Source organism: Haemorhous mexicanus, chromosome 2 (assembly GCF_027477595.1).
Source record: "Haemorhous mexicanus isolate bHaeMex1 chromosome 2, bHaeMex1.pri, whole genome shotgun sequence".
Classification (NCBI taxonomy): Eukaryota; Metazoa; Chordata; class Aves; order Passeriformes; family Fringillidae; genus Haemorhous; species Haemorhous mexicanus.
Genome location: NC_082342.1, coordinates 122,477,851 through 122,492,406, shown reverse-complemented (window position 1 = coordinate 122,492,406; position 14,556 = coordinate 122,477,851). Strand labels below are relative to the sequence as shown.

The 14,556-nt window shown below is 57.7% G+C and overlaps 2 protein-coding genes across 2 annotated transcripts; both read right to left on the bottom strand.

The window, feature by feature from the left end:
* Nucleotides 1-313: 313 nt before the first annotated feature.
* Nucleotides 314-5,989, bottom strand: LOC132324167 (olfactory receptor 51E2-like). Its single transcript, XM_059840250.1, has 3 exons — nt 4,135-5,989; nt 2,610-2,662; nt 314-2,022 (listed from the first exon to the last, which is right to left on the bottom strand). Exon 3 carries the CDS (start codon nt 1,999-2,001, stop codon nt 1,042-1,044), a length of 960 nt encoding a protein of 319 aa, XP_059696233.1. The 5' UTR covers nt 2,002-2,022; nt 2,610-2,662; nt 4,135-5,989; the 3' UTR covers nt 314-1,041.
* Nucleotides 5,990-6,718: 729 nt separating this feature from the next.
* LOC132324165 (olfactory receptor 51G2-like) lies at nt 6,719-13,228 on the bottom strand. The gene is made up of 2 exons (XM_059840249.1): nt 13,118-13,228; nt 6,719-7,851 (listed from the first exon to the last, which is right to left on the bottom strand). The coding sequence occupies exon 2, from the start codon at nt 7,821-7,823 to the stop codon at nt 6,849-6,851; it is 975 nt and encodes a 324-aa protein (XP_059696232.1). The 5' UTR covers nt 7,824-7,851; nt 13,118-13,228; the 3' UTR covers nt 6,719-6,848.
* Between the last annotated feature and the right edge of the window lie 1,328 nt (nt 13,229-14,556).

Sequence of the window (14,556 nt, the reverse complement as noted above, 5' to 3'; positions counted from 1 at the left end):
CCCCATGTGAAAACAAAGAATGAAGTAAATCATCCCAAACCATCCAGCATTTTCTCTGCTCTGCCACGGTTAGAGGTGAGAAGGGAACCAAGAGGAGCGATGTTGGGACATCTGTGTAAGTTTGCTGAGTCACTTTTCCCTTCTTGTGGATCCTGCCAGGTTGGGCTTGGATTTAGATCATTACAGTCACTTCTCTCTGAGTTTGGTGAGATTGGGATTGGGTTTAGATCATTGCAGCCATTTCTCTGAGTTTGGTGAGATTGGATTGGGTTTAGATCATTGCAGTCACTTCTCTGAGTTTGGGGAGATTGGGTTGGGTTTAGATCATTGCAGCCATTTCTCTTTGATTTTGGTGAGATTGGGATTGGGTTTAGATCATTGCAGTCACTTCTCTCTGAGTTTGGGGATATTGGGATTGGGTTTAGATCATTGCAGTCACTTCTCTGAGTTTGGGGATATTGGGATTGGGTTTAGATCATTGCAGCCATCTCTCTCTGAGTTTGGGGAGATTGGGTTGGGTTTAGATCATTGCAGCCATTTCTCTTTGATTTTGGTGAGACTGGGATTGGGTTTAGATCATTGCAGTCACTTCTCTGAGTTTGGTGAGATTGGGATTGGGTTTAGATCATTGCAGCCATTTCTCTGAGTTTGGGGATATTGGGATTGGGTTTAGATCATTGCAGCCATTTCTCTGAGTTTGGGGATATTGGGATTGGGTTTAGATCATTGCAGCCATTTCTCTGAGTTTGGGGATATTGGGATTGGGTTTAGATCATTGCAGTCACTTCTCTCTGAGTTTGGGGATATTGGGATTGGGTTTAGATCATTGCAGCCATTTCTCTGAGTTTGGGGATATTGGGATTGGGTTTAGATCATTGCAGCCATTTCTCTGAGTGTGTTGAGGGCTCCTCCTCTCGGGAGGAGTTTACAAGCCTGGTGGCAGCACCTCAGAGCACACGGAGAGGACAGCCTGGCACCAAAGGCTCTGATGTGAAACGAGGTGAGCCAGGGTGAGGACACGGGGCAGCGGCCGGGCTAGGGTCACCGGGGAGCTCTGTCAGTGACGTGGATCAAGCTCAGGATCCTCCTCTGGATCTGCTTGGTCCTCACCCCGTAGATGATAGGGTTGAGCACGGCGGGCACCAGGATGTAGATGTTGCCCATGATGATGTGGACCAGCGGGGCCAGGTCCTTGCCGAACCTGTGCACCACGGAGAGCCCGATCAGGGGCACGTAGAAGGCCAGCACCCCGCAGATGTGGGCGATGCAGGTGCTGAACACCTTGAGCCGCTCCCTCCAGGCCGCCAGGCGCAGGACGGCCCTGAGGATGAGCAGGTAGGAGAGGCAGATGAGCACGGCGTCCAGCCCCATGACCAGCAGGATGGCGGCCAGCCCGTACACCACGCTGGGCGTGGTGTTGGCGCAGGCCAGGTTCATCACGTCCTGGTGCAGGCAGAAGGAGTGGGACAGCAGGCGGGGGCCGCAGAAGGGCAGCGGCAGGAGCAGCAGGGGAAGCGGCAGGAAGAAGAGCACGCCCCGGGCCAGGGCCAGCAGCCCGACGGCGGCCGTGGCGCGGCCGCCCGGCACGGCGGCGTGGCGCAGCGGGTGGCAGATGGCCACGTAGCGGTCGGCGGCCATGGCCAGCAGCACGGTGGACTCGGCGGCCGAGAGCGCGTGGATGAGGAACATCTGCAGCAGGCAGGCGCCGAAGCCGATCTCGCGGCTGCCCAGCCAGTAGAGGCACAGGGTGCGCGGCACGGTGGCGGAGGCCAGCGCCAGGTCGATGGCGGCCAGCATGCAGAGGAAGAAGTACATGGGCACGTGCAGGCCGGGCTCGGCGCGCACGGCCAGCAGCACGGCGCCGTTGGCCAGCACGGCCAGCACGTAGGCCGAGCACAGTGCCGCGGCCAGCCAGGAGTGCGCTCCCTCCAGCCCCGGCAGGCCGGCCAGCAGGAAGGACGGGCTGAGCTCAGAGCTGTTGGAGAAGGGCATGGCCCCCATGCCATGCCCGGGCGCTTCCTGCTGCGAGGGAAACACAAAGGGGACTTTTGACGAGCCCTTTCCCATGGCTCGGCATCCCACAGGGCCGTTCTGGGGATTCTCAGAGCTGCCACGCTGAGGCAGAGAGCTCCTCTCCTCTCCGCGCTTCTTACCCCGTTACGGCTCTGTGCAACAACATATGCAGTGACAAAATGCTGACATTTGAATTCAGGAATTGCCTGAATTCTCTAAAAGGCAGAACACCGTAAAATCAACCTTTTGAATAATAAACCCATCAGCTGAACTTGTTTGCTTTTCCTTTTAAAGGACAAAATTAAAAACTATAACAAAAAAACCCGGCAGATTTTTAGCGCTTTCTGTAATACTTCAGTGCTGCTTGATTTTTTCCATATGTGCTGTGGTGGCCTGTCAGAAATGTGCTCAGCGAGGCTGGAGCTGGCAGTGCTGCCTCCCACGACCCAGCCCTCCCCAGAACAGCTCACAGGCACAGGAAGACATGGGTCTTTCAAATGTTTTTGCACATGCAAATTGGATTTTCATCCTATGAAAAACATGTATGGAAAAAACAGAATATCTGCTAAAAAAAAAAAAAAAATCAGATTATTTACCTTATTCTGTACTTGTAGGTTTTCCAGGAGTGCTGTGATCCAAGGATAATGGCCTGAAGATATGGAAAAGGCTTTGCTTTAGGCACCTTTCTATTTTCAGGCACCAAGCCAGTACCTGTGCTGGAGTAAACCCACCATCCCTCCTGCCCTGGAGGGGCAGCACAAGGTCAGGCTCAGCCTGAGCTTTCTGGTTATTCCTTTGTGCCCAATCTGTGCAAATCAACGATGCCAAGTGGCTTTATGGCAAGCTCTGCAGGTTATTAATGGAGTTATTTCATAAGCAATGTTGGGTTGTGAAACATGGGGTTTTTATTGCACATCTGTGCTGAAGGCCTAAAATAGCATCAGGCTTTATTCTCCTGATGTGGGGCTTTTCCATCTCGGATGTATGACAAGTAGGACTCACATTGTGGCTTTTTATGCCCGATTTACACACAGTGTGGGAGGGCTGCTGCTGTCACTGTGCCCAAAATCTATTCCAGGGAGGAGGTTGTCAGCCAAGCATTTGAATTAAGACACAAACGGAATGAACAAGGAGCCTCAGTAATCAGCAGGTACTGAGGCACCTCAGCTGCCAGCCCTGATGGAATTACCTGAGTCCCACCCGAAAATTCTGCCCTCCTGATCCTTTCCCTGAGGGAGTGGGGCTGTGAGACAGGCACTGAAACAACCCCTGATGCTTCACCTCGTCTCTAATTCTCTGGCACTGATAAATGCAGTCAGGTTTCCATGAGTGGCTCAGGATTTGGGATTGCTGGTGGGCAGAGCGGGTGCTGTGAGGGCCTGGATTTCTGCAGAGGTGGAGACTGAATCCATGTCTTTGAAACACCAGTAAATGCAGATTCATTTTCCTGGGGGGCCCAAGCAGCACCCCCAGCAGCAATGCACAGAATCACTGAGGCTGGAAACCCAGGATCACTGAGCCCAGTCTGTGACCAATGCCCGCCTCATTAAAGAACCATGCAATGGTCTGGGTTGGGAGGAACCTTAAAGTTGCTCCTATTCCTTCCCCTGCCATGGCAGGGACACCTCCCACTGCCCCAGGCTGCTCCAGCCCCAGTGTCCAGCCTGGCCTTGGGCACTGCCAGGGATCCAGGGGCAGCCCCAGCTGCTCTGGGCACCCTGGGCCAGGGCCTGCCCACCCTGCCAGGAACAATTCCTCATTGCCAAGATCCCACCCAGCCCTGCCCTCTGGCACTGGGAGCCATTCCCTGGCTCCTGTCCCTCCATCCTTGTCCCCAGTCCCTCTCCAGCTCTCCTGGAGCCCCTTCAGGCCCTGGCAGGGGCTCTGAGCTCTCCCTGGAGCTTCTCCTCTCCAGGTGAGCACCCCCAGCTCTCCCATCTTTCCTCTCCTTCTTTCTCCTTCTCTGTTTTCTCCCCTCTTTCCCTTTCCCTTCCTCTTCCCTCCAACCTCTATCTCTCCCTCTTTCATTGCCCCTCCACCCTGCTCTCCAGCTGTGCTGACAGATGTGCTGATAAATGCCCCACACTTTGCCCTCCAACTCCCCCACAAACATTTTCTTACTGTGGCAGAGGCTCCTCAGGGTTTTTGTTTCAGAGCCATTCTGGAGAACAGCAGCAGCCAGGAAACACAGACATCCAGGGATGAACTCTGGAAGTGTTCAGAATGGGAGCAGACTCAGAATCTTCTCAGAATTCTCAATTTCAGAGTCCCATGTGAGGATGCTGCAAGCCAGGCCTCTCCACAGCAAAGCTCTCCTCTCCTGGCTGTTGTTCTCTTCTGTAAATTTCTCCTGCAAGCTCCAGTTTAGGTCAGAGGTATTTGAGCAGAGCTCTCCCCTTCCCCAGTGCCAGTGGGAGCTGCTCCCCAGGCTGAGCTCCCGGGGGCTGCTGGTGTCTCACCCTGGGAAGGGGCCCTGGGACACAGTGAGATAATGAGCACAGCACAGAGCAGGCAGTGGCCTGGGAATCCTCCCCTCAGGAATCCTCCCTGCCCTCTTTCTGCTTTTTTATGGAGCTGTTTCCGCATTATTTTTTTTCTCTCAGTTTTTTCTCTCCAGCTACTGCACATGTGGAGCAGAACAGAAAGTCTGACCTGGGCTGGTGAAGTGCTCAGTGCCAGGCAAAACCAGGACAGTTCAGGGCTGGGATCCTGTCCTGGTGCCTTTGCAGCTCCATCCCTCCCAGGCAAACACTGCCTGTTGCTGCTTCTCCACCATGCCCAGGACTGGCCAAAACGTGGTGTGAGATAACAGAACTACAGCTCTGCCATTTGGAGGAGAGAAATATTTACAGCTGACGTGGCTCAGTGCTCTGGTGTGAGTGACAAGGTGGGGGATCAGTCACAGGTCTGGGAGAGCTTTTCCAGCCCCAGTGGCTCTGTGATTTTGTTCTGTGATTCTGGGACACTTTACTCTGTCTGTGGGAGCCAGGAGAACCACGAAACCTTCTGCCTGCCTGGCTCCAGCAGAGCTAGGAGGTGCTGGGCATGCTGCCATCTCCCACCTGTGGGTGTCCCTGGGGACCTGCTCCCATGCTGAGGGGCACAGCCAGCACCAGCAGAGCTCAGAGGGAAGGCAGCACCAGGTGGGCCTGAGTGTCAGGATGTTTAGCCATTCCTACAATGTTTTTGAACTCCCCTCTTCTTGCAGGAGAGCTTCCAGCCCCAGCAGACCCCCAAGCCCATCCAGAGGCACACCTGGCTCATCCAGTCCTGCTCATCTGCAGCACACCCTGAAGATTTCACACAACCCCAACCTAATTTTTCTGCATCATACAGACAGAAAAAAAAGGCTTCCTCCAACCTTATGACCTTCCACAAGGAATAGATGGATTTTATTGCAGATGCTGCACACACACGACACTCAATGCAGAACAATGAATGGGACATTAATTGGCTGGTCAGACTCAAAGGCTTCCAAAAGGGATGCACAAGCAGCTGTGTTCTCACTGGGGATGGGCACAGCACTCTGCACACATGGGTGATGGCTGAGCATCTTTCTCAGAGGGTGAGAGTGCTCTGGGCCCCCAACAAGGCCAAATGAGAAGTGCTCTGTGCAGGAAGGTAGGAAAGCACCATGCCAGGACACAACATGAAAGCTCACAGCTCTGGGTTGGGGGACAGCACCCCAGTGGATCTGCAGTTCTTTCCTCTGGCAGTGACCTGCACGCATGGAGCACCAAGAGAGCAGTCCACCAGCTCTGCCTGGGAAACCAGGCCAAGAGCTCTGACCAAGGAACCAGCCCCAGAGCTCTGACAGAGAGCCCAGTGCCGGGGGTCTGACAGACAGACAGACAGCCCAGTGCCAGGGGTCTGACAGACAGACAGCCCAGTGCCAGGGGTCTGACAGACAGACAGCCCAGTGCCAGGGGTCTGACAGACAGACAGACAGCCCAGTGCCAGGGGTCTGACAGACAGACAGCCCAGTGCCAGGGGTCTGACAGACAGACAGCCCATCCCAGAGCTCTGACAGACAGACAGCCCAGTGCCAGGGGTCTGACAGACAGACAGCCCATCCCAGAGCTCTGACAGACAGCCAGGGGTCTGACAGACAGACAGCCCATCCCAGAGCTCTGACAGACAGCCAGGGGTCTGACAGACAGACAGCCCATCCCAGAGCTCTGACAGACAGCCCAGTGCCAGGGGTCTGACAGACAGACAGACAGCCCAGTGCCAGGGGTCTGACAGACAGACAGCCCATCCCAGAGCTCTGACAGACAGCCAGGGGTCTGACAGACATACAGCCCATCCCAGAGCTCTGACAGACAGACAGCCCAGTGCCAGGGGTCTGACAGACAGACAGCCCAGTGCCAGGGGTCTGACAGACAGACAGCCCATCCCAGAGCTCTGACAGACAGCCCAGTGCCAGGGGTCTGACAGACAGCCCAGTGCCAGGGGTCTGACAGACAGACAGCCCAGTGCCAGGGGTCTGACAGACAGACAGCCCAGTGCCAGGGGTCTGACAGACAGCCCATCCCAGAGCTCTGACAGACAGCCCAGTGCCATGGGTCTGACAGACAGACAGACAGCCCATCCCAGAGCTCTGACAGACAGCCAGGGGTCTGACAGACAGACAGCCCATCCCAGAGCTCTGACAGACAGCCCATCCCAGAGCTCTGACAGACAGCCCAGTGCCAGGGGTCTGACAGACAGACAGCCCATCCCAGAGCTCTGACAGACAGCCCAGTGCCAGGGGTCTGACAGACAGACAGCCCATCCCAGAGCTCTGACAGACAGCCCAGTCCATCAGCCCCTTCTGGCAGAACCTCTGGAGGAAGCTACCAGTGAGAGCCCCGCTTCCTGCACAGGGCCCTGAGCAGAGCCTGGCGGATGTGGGTGGATTTGATGCTGTAGATGACGGGGTTGAGGGCAGGGGGGATGATGAGGTAGGTGTAGGCCACCAAGGTGTTAACGAGGGGAGGGACGTTCTTCCCGAAGCGGTGGATCATGGAGAGCCCGATCATGGGGATGAAGAACACCAGCACGGCGCAGATGTGGGACACGCAGGTGTTCAGAGCCTTCAGACACTCCTCCCTGGTGGTGAGGCTGACGACGGTTCTGATGATGAGGATGTAGGAGAGCACGATGAAGACGAAGTCCGTGCCCACCGTGGACAGGAGAACGATCATGCCGTAGAAGACGTTGACCTTGATGTCGGCGCAGGCCAGGTTCATGATGTCAGGGTGGAAGCAGAAGGAGTGGGACAGCTCGGTCCTGCCGCAGTAGGTCAGCCTCTTGAGCAGGAAGGGGATGGGCAGCAGCGAGAGCACGCCCCTGAGCACGATGGCCAGGCCTATCTTCAGCACAGTGCTGCGGGTGAGGATGGCCGGGTGCCGCAGCGGGTGCGAGATGGCCACGAAGCGGTCAAAGGCCATGGCCAGCAGCACGGAGGACTCGATGAAGGACAGGATGTGGATGAAGTACATCTGGGTGAGGCAGGCGTCGAAGCCGATGCGGCGCACGCCGAACCAGAAGAGGCCCAGGGTGGTGGGCAGGGTGCACAGGGCCAGCCCCAGGTCCGTGATGGCCAGCATGCACAGGAAGTAGTACATGGGCTCGTGCAGGCTCGGGGTCCTCCTGATGATGAAGAGGATCACGCAGTTCCCCAAGAGAGCAGAAAGGTAGAGGGCACAGAAGGGGATGGAGATCCAGGGGTGGAGGGCTTCCAGGCCCGGGATGCCCATCATGAGGAAAGCTGAAGGCTGATAGAAGGAGCCATTGAATTCCCACGGGGTGTGTGAGTCATGCTCCATCCCAGCTCAGCTCTCACATGGCCTAGACCTAGAACAAACCAACAACACAAACCCCACACAGCTGGACTCTGTGCACATCCCTCCCCCTCCCCAGCAGCCTCTGCAGGGATCCCTGAGCTGGCTGGGAGCAGTGCCACACACAGCTGCACTCCTGTTCACCCACTACACCCCAAACCGAAGGAAAAGGATGGACAGTTTCTGTTGGTAAAGAGGGGGGAAAAAAGAAATACTTGAAATGCTTCCGAGTGAAAAGGAGAACATTCCACTGTTTCAGAGTCATCCCCAAATTCCAGGGTTTGAGATGCTCTGTGGAGTGAGCAAACGCCTTTTCCATGCTCATCCCAACCATGACCAAGCTGCTAAGCCAGGGCTGCTTTTTTATGCCAGCTGGAGATCAAAAGGTGTGAAAATTGTGAAAGTTTAACCCTGACACTTCTTATTTAGGAAATTAACACTGGAAACAAATGCAGAATCTGTTGGCACTGGCAGTGGCCCAGGCTGCCCAGAGAAGCTGTGGCTGCCCCGTCCCTGCAGTGGTCAATGCCAGCCTGGAGCAGCCTGGGCCAGTGGCAGGTCCCAGGTTCCAGGGATGGAACAAGATGGTCTTTAAGGCCCCTCCCTGTCCAAACCAGTCTGGGATTCCACAATTTCCAACAGAACAGAGAACCAGCCACCCAGGCCCTCCTGCTCTCAGCTCAGAAGATGGTTGCCAGGGCAAGGTGGATTTTCAGAGGTACTCACTCCCAGGCCCTGCTCTTTTCACAGCCTTCCTGCCAGGTGGAGGGAAATAAATGAGCAAAATCCCAGATGGACACAGGCTCTGTGTGGGGCCTGGGACGCCTGTTGAGAGCAGGCAAGCACAAGGCAAAGCCCAGGGCAAAGCCCAAGGTGTTCCAGGTTCAGAGCCCTGGGAGCTCCCTGGGGAAGTCTCTGGGGATGAACTGGAGGGGAGGGATGTGGGGGTGTTTCACACAGGGATCCAGAGCAGAGGGGAGGAGGCCTTGGCAGGGATCTGGCAGTGCCTGCTCCAGCTCAGCAGGATGTCAGCGGGACAGGTGGGTGGAGAACACCTGGAATGGGAGATCCAGGGAAGAGGCATGTTCAGCCCTGAGAAGAGAAGGTTTGTTTGAAGGGATCCTCCTCCCAAGGGGCATCAGGGAGGCTGGACTGGGATCTTCAGAGCAGAGCCTGGATGAAGGATGGGAGGCAGCAGGTGGAAGTGAGACGAGGGAGGTTTAGACTGGATGAAATGAGAAATGTTTCCCCATCAAGCACTGGAGCAGGTTGCCCAGAGGCTGCACATCTCCATGCACAGAAGTTTTCAGGACCCAGCTGGCCCCGCATGAGGCAGATGTTGGGCCAGAGATCTTCAGAATTCTCTCCAACATGAAGGATCCAATGAACCTCCAAGCCCAGGCACATCCTGCATGTCCTGTGACAGTGCTGCAGAGGCTGGCAGGGCCCTGAGCCCCTCAGTGCCACAGTGACCCGCTGGGTGGGCGGGGGAAAGAAACAAATGTGCAAGATGAGCTAATTAAAGCAAAAAAATATTTGTGACTCCAGTCTTCCTGCACCTTCCACAGGATCCAAGAGTGTGCCTGGATTCTGAGCCAGAGGGTTTGCTGTAACACAGCTCATCTTTGATTACAGACAGTTCTTCCATGACGTATTTATTAGGGTCCTAATATGATTCTCTTCATTAGATTCCCAGCTTGAGAGTCTAATGTGACAATAAATCCTGAAGCTTTGCAAGGACAGACATCTTCCTGCTCCGGGGCAAAACCAGCACATAACTGATGGCACCTGGGGAAAACCCCAACCATTTGGTTTTCTCCAGGCAGGGCAGAGCCACGTGTTGGCATCAGAACCACCCTGCCCTGCAGGGCTGAAGGGACAATCTCAGCCCTTCCTCAGCAGAGCCTGGGCAGCACAGGGGGGCTTGGGGCAGCTGCTGCATGCCCTGATGCTCCACAGAGCCTGGTGGTACCACAGCAAACTGCCCACGGGCACCTCTGGTCCTCACTGCTGGCTCAGAGCTCCCCAAAGGCAAGAGCTGCCCCTTTCTGCCAATGCAGCAGCATCTGGAGGGTGGGCAGGCCCTGGCCCAGGGTGCCCAGAGCAGCTGGGGCTGCCCCTGGATCCCTGGCAGTGCCCAAGGCCAGGCTGGACACTGGGGCTGGAGCAGCCTGGCACAGTGGGAGGTGTCCCTGCCATGGCAGGGGTAGCACTGGGTGGGCTCTGAGGTCCCTTTGTACCCAGACCATTCCACAATCCTGTGATCTGAGACACTGAATTAACTCTGCTGACTCCTGCAATTGGGGCCTGGGTTAAAAACCTAAAAAAATCTGAGTGTGTGCAGGCCTGTGTCCCCCAGTGCAGCTTCTGGCAGGCATCCAGAACTCTCAAAGACAGAGATTCAACAGTTCCTCAGGAATATGGAGGTGGAAAAAGAGACTGCTGGAGCACCAAGGAAAGAAGGGACTGGTGAGAGCTCCCTGGGTCTGTAGGAGATGCTTCACTTACAAGAAAACCTTCCCCCAAACCTGACTTTGTCCAACACCAGCAGCTCCCACCACAGTGTAGAAGTCACTCAGAACTTCAGGATTTATTCACTCTGCTCCCCCCTGAGCTGCTGTGGTTTGTTTTGTGCCCCAACACGTTACAGATTCCACTCCCAGATGGTTTTACCCCTCCGTGTCCCATGTGTGTGTCTGTAAAGGATTTGTATAAATATACACACGTAAAATGTGTGAAAGACATGAACAACCAGGCAGGCTTGTTCCTGTTTGTGTGCATTTCTGGTGTGTAGGTAACACACAGCTCAGCTCACAGCAGGCACGTGTCTGTCACAGAACCACAGAGCCACAAACCAGGCTGGGAAAGCTCTCCTGGCTGGCTCCCCTGGGATGGCCACTGCACCTTTCCTGTGCAGCCAAGCCCTGGGGAGGCAGCCAGCCTCCCATTCCTGGAGGATTCCAAGGTAAGGGCTGGTGGCAGCCCTGGCAGGTGGCTGCTGAGCCACCACCAGGGACAGGGTGTGTCCTGCCCAGTGCTGAGGTGCTCCTGCTCCCCAGGAGCAGCCCAGCCTGCCTGGGAGGAGAGGCCAGGCACCAGGGCAGAACCCTCAGGGAGGGCACGGTGTTCCTCCTCATGCCTTTAAAGCCACCTCCTGATTTTTGCCTGTCTCTGACCTTGATCTCTCCAGTAACTCAAAATGCTGGTGTTTTATCCAGAGAGGGCAGGGCCAGGGCCCTGGGAGCTGGGGCTGGCTGGGGCTCAGACCTCTGCTTCTTCCCAAAGAGGAGACCTTGCTGCTCTCTCAGCAGCATCCCTGCCTGCCCAGGCAGCCAAGTGAGGGCTCAGCCAAGGGAGCAGCATCAGTGCTGGAGTTTTGGAAAACCAAAGCCCAAGAGAGCAGCAGGGGGACCCTGGGGATGCAGCTCCCAGAGAGCCCCACTGCCTGGTGACACTGGAGGCCAGGACAGGGACCATGGCCAGGGCCATTCCCACAGCTGAGAGGGCCCCCAGGAGTGGGAGAGCAGCAGGATCTGACAGCAGGCCACAGCCCATGGACACCACCATGGCTCCACAGGGATGGCAACAGCCCCGCCCTCCACACAGCCCCCCCACGGCCACCACGGGGCCACGGGGACCACCTCAGGGCCCCTGGGGACACGGGGACCAGCTGTGTCACTGTGCCACCCCAGGGGCTCAGGGAGCAGCCCCGGGGCCGTGGGGACCACCCAAGGGCCCCTGTGGCCATGGGGACCACCCGAGTGGCAGTAGGGCCATGGGGACCGTGCTTGTCACTGTCCCACCAGACGGCTCAGGGAGCAGCACTGGGGCACAGCTCCCACCCGTGTCACTGTCCCACCCCAGGGCTCAGGGCACAGCTCCCACCCGTGTCACTGTCACACCAGAGGGCTCAGGGCACAGCTCCCACCCGTGTCACTGTCCCACCCCAGGGCTCAGGGCACAGCTCCCACCCGTGTCACTGTCCCACCAGAGGGCTCAGGGCACAGCTCCCACCCGTGTCACTGTCCCACCCCAGGGCTCAGGGCACAGCTCCCACCCGTGTCACTGTCCCACCCCAGGGCTCAGGGCACAGCTCCCACCCGTGTCACTGTCCCACCCCAGGGCTCAGGGCACAGCTCCCACCCGTGTCACTGTCCCACCCCAGGGCTCAGGGCACAGCTCCCACCCGTGTCACTGTCCCACTGAAGGGGCTCAGGGCACAGCTCCCACCCGTGTCACTGTCCCACCCCAGGGGCTCAGGGCACAGCTCCCACCCGTGTCACTGTCCCACCCCAGGGGCTCAGGGCACAGCTCCCACCCGTGTCACTGTCCCACCCCAGGGGCTCAGGGCACAGCTCCCACCCGTGTCACTGTCCCACCCCAGGGTTCAGGGGCACAGCTCCCACCCGTGTCACTGTCCCACCCCAGGGCTCAGGGCACAGCTCCCACCCGTGTCACTGTCCCACTGAAGGGCTCAGGGCACAGCTCCCACCCGTGTCACTGTCCCACCCAGGGGCTCAGGGCACAGCTCCCACCCGTGTCACTGTCCCACCCCAGGGCTCAGGGCACAGCTCCCACCCGTGTCACTGTCCCACTGAAGGGCTCAGGGCACAGCTCCCACCCGTGTCACTGTCCCAGCAGAGTGCTCAGGGCACAGCTCCCACCCGTGTCACTGTCCCACTGAAGGGCTCAGGGCACAGCTCCCACCCGTGTCACTGTCCCACTGAAGGGCTCAGGGCACAGCTCCCACCCGTGTCACTGTCCCAGCAGAGGGCTCAGGGCACAGCTCCCACCCGTGTCACTGTCCCACCCCAGGGCTCAGGGCACAGCTCCCACCCGTGTCACTGTCCCACCCCAGGGGCTCAGGGCACAGCTCCCACCCGTGTCACTGTCCCACCCCAGGGCTCAGGGCACAGCTCCCACCCGTGTCACTGTCCCACTGAAGGGGCTCAGGGCACAGCTCCCACCCGTGTCACTGTCCCACCCCAGGGGCTCAGGGCACAGCTCCCACCCGTGTCACTGTCCCACCCCAGGGCTCAGGGCACAGCTCCCACCCGTGTCACTGTCCCACTGAAGGGGCTCAGGGCACAGCTCCCACCCGTGTCACTGTCCCACCCAGGGGCTCAGGGCACAGCTCCCACCCGTGTCACTGTCCCACCCCAGGGGCTCAGGGCACAGCTCCCACCCGTGTCACTGTCCCACTGAAGGGGCTCAGGGGCACAGCTCCCACCCGTGTCACTGTCCCACCCCAGGGCTCAGGGGGAGGTGCCTGCACTTACCGAGGTGCCGGGGGCTCTCGGGCCAGCGCAGACTCAGCCGTGTCGAGGAGCAGAGGGAGATCCCGTGCCCATGCCCGTGCCCATGCCCGTGCCCGTGCCCCTGTCCCTGTCCCTGTCCCTGTCCCTGTCCGTGTCCCTGTCCCCAGGGCAGCCCTTTTAACGCCGACCCTGCCCACTCACCCGAGCCTGAGCCCCGCTCCCGTGCGCAAACAGCGGGAGGAGTGTGTGCAGTAAGTGAGCATTTCCATTTGTGCTGCCCTCCCAGCAGGCAGGATTTTCTCCTGATAGTTTATTGGTGACATGTTTATGGCTCCCTGTGATTTATGGCTGGCACTGCTGCAGCCACAGTGCTGGCAATGCACATAATTTTTATTGGGAGGGTAAATCTGTAGTGGAAGTCATAAATTTTGCAAGAGGAGTGCTCGCAGCATTGCTCCAAGGGAATGACAGAGGGGAAGTTCTGGCTGTCTCCCCTTGACCGGTGAGACGCCAAATGTTTAATTAAAATCAGAATATATTGCACAATGAAAACAAACTGGATGTCACGAAGGCAAACACAGCCCCAGGTGTCCCCTGGGATGGCCCAGGAGCCATCCGTGTCAAGATGTCTTGTGGCAATAAGTTTATCTTTGCCCCCTCAGCTGTGGGGTGGAAACTGAATTTACCTCTTTTTCTGTGCCTGAACCAGGCCAGGGAGAGCAAATGGGTTTGTCTCACATGAGGTGTCTGTAGGAAATGCAGTCTCTGGCCCTCTGACACTTCTGTGAACCCATCTGTGCTGGGGCACTGCCCTCTGTGGACACCAGGAAATTCACAGGATCCCAGGATCCTTGGCATTGGAGAAGTGTCCAAGACCACTGAGTCCAGCCTGTGCCCAAACCCCACCTTGTCCCCAGTCCAGGGCCAGGCCTGCCGTGGGCACCTCCAGGGATGGGGTCTGGTAAAAGTGTTCACGTGGGAGGACAGCACAGGAGGAGGCAGGGCAGGCTCAGCTTGGCCAGCAGCAGGAATTTGCCCATGGAAAGGGGGCTCAGGCCTTGGCAGGGGCTGCCCAGGGAGCTCTGCAGTGCCCATCCCTGCAGGTGTCCCCTGGAGGTGGCACTGAGTGCTCTGGGCTGGGCACAGGGTGGCCATGGGGCACAGCTGGCACTCCCTGGGCTGGCAGGGCTTTGCCAGCCCCAGGAATTTGGGCATTCTGGGGTTCCATGACCAAGCCTCCACCCCTCTTCCCTCCCTCCTCAGCATCCTTTCCCACACTCCTCTCAGCCCTGAGCCCCTGAACTCTGCCCTGCAGGGTCAGTTTGTGGGCACTGGCTCAGCCTCAAATCACAAACACTTCCAGCACAGGCTGCCGGTGCCAGGGGAGGCTGTGCCCACCCCAGCCGGCTCCTGGGAAAGCTCCTGTTGTTTTCCTAAGGATGGGAAAGCAGAGGAAAGCT

Bases quoted from the DNA above. Each gene is read 5' to 3' on its own strand.
- LOC132324167 (XM_059840250.1), bottom strand. From the start codon at position 2,001: ATGGGGGCCATGCCCTTCTCCAACAGCTCTGAGCTCAGCCCGTCCTTC.
- LOC132324165 (XM_059840249.1), bottom strand. From the start codon at position 7,823: ATGGAGCATGACTCACACACCCCGTGGGAATTCAATGGCTCCTTCTAT.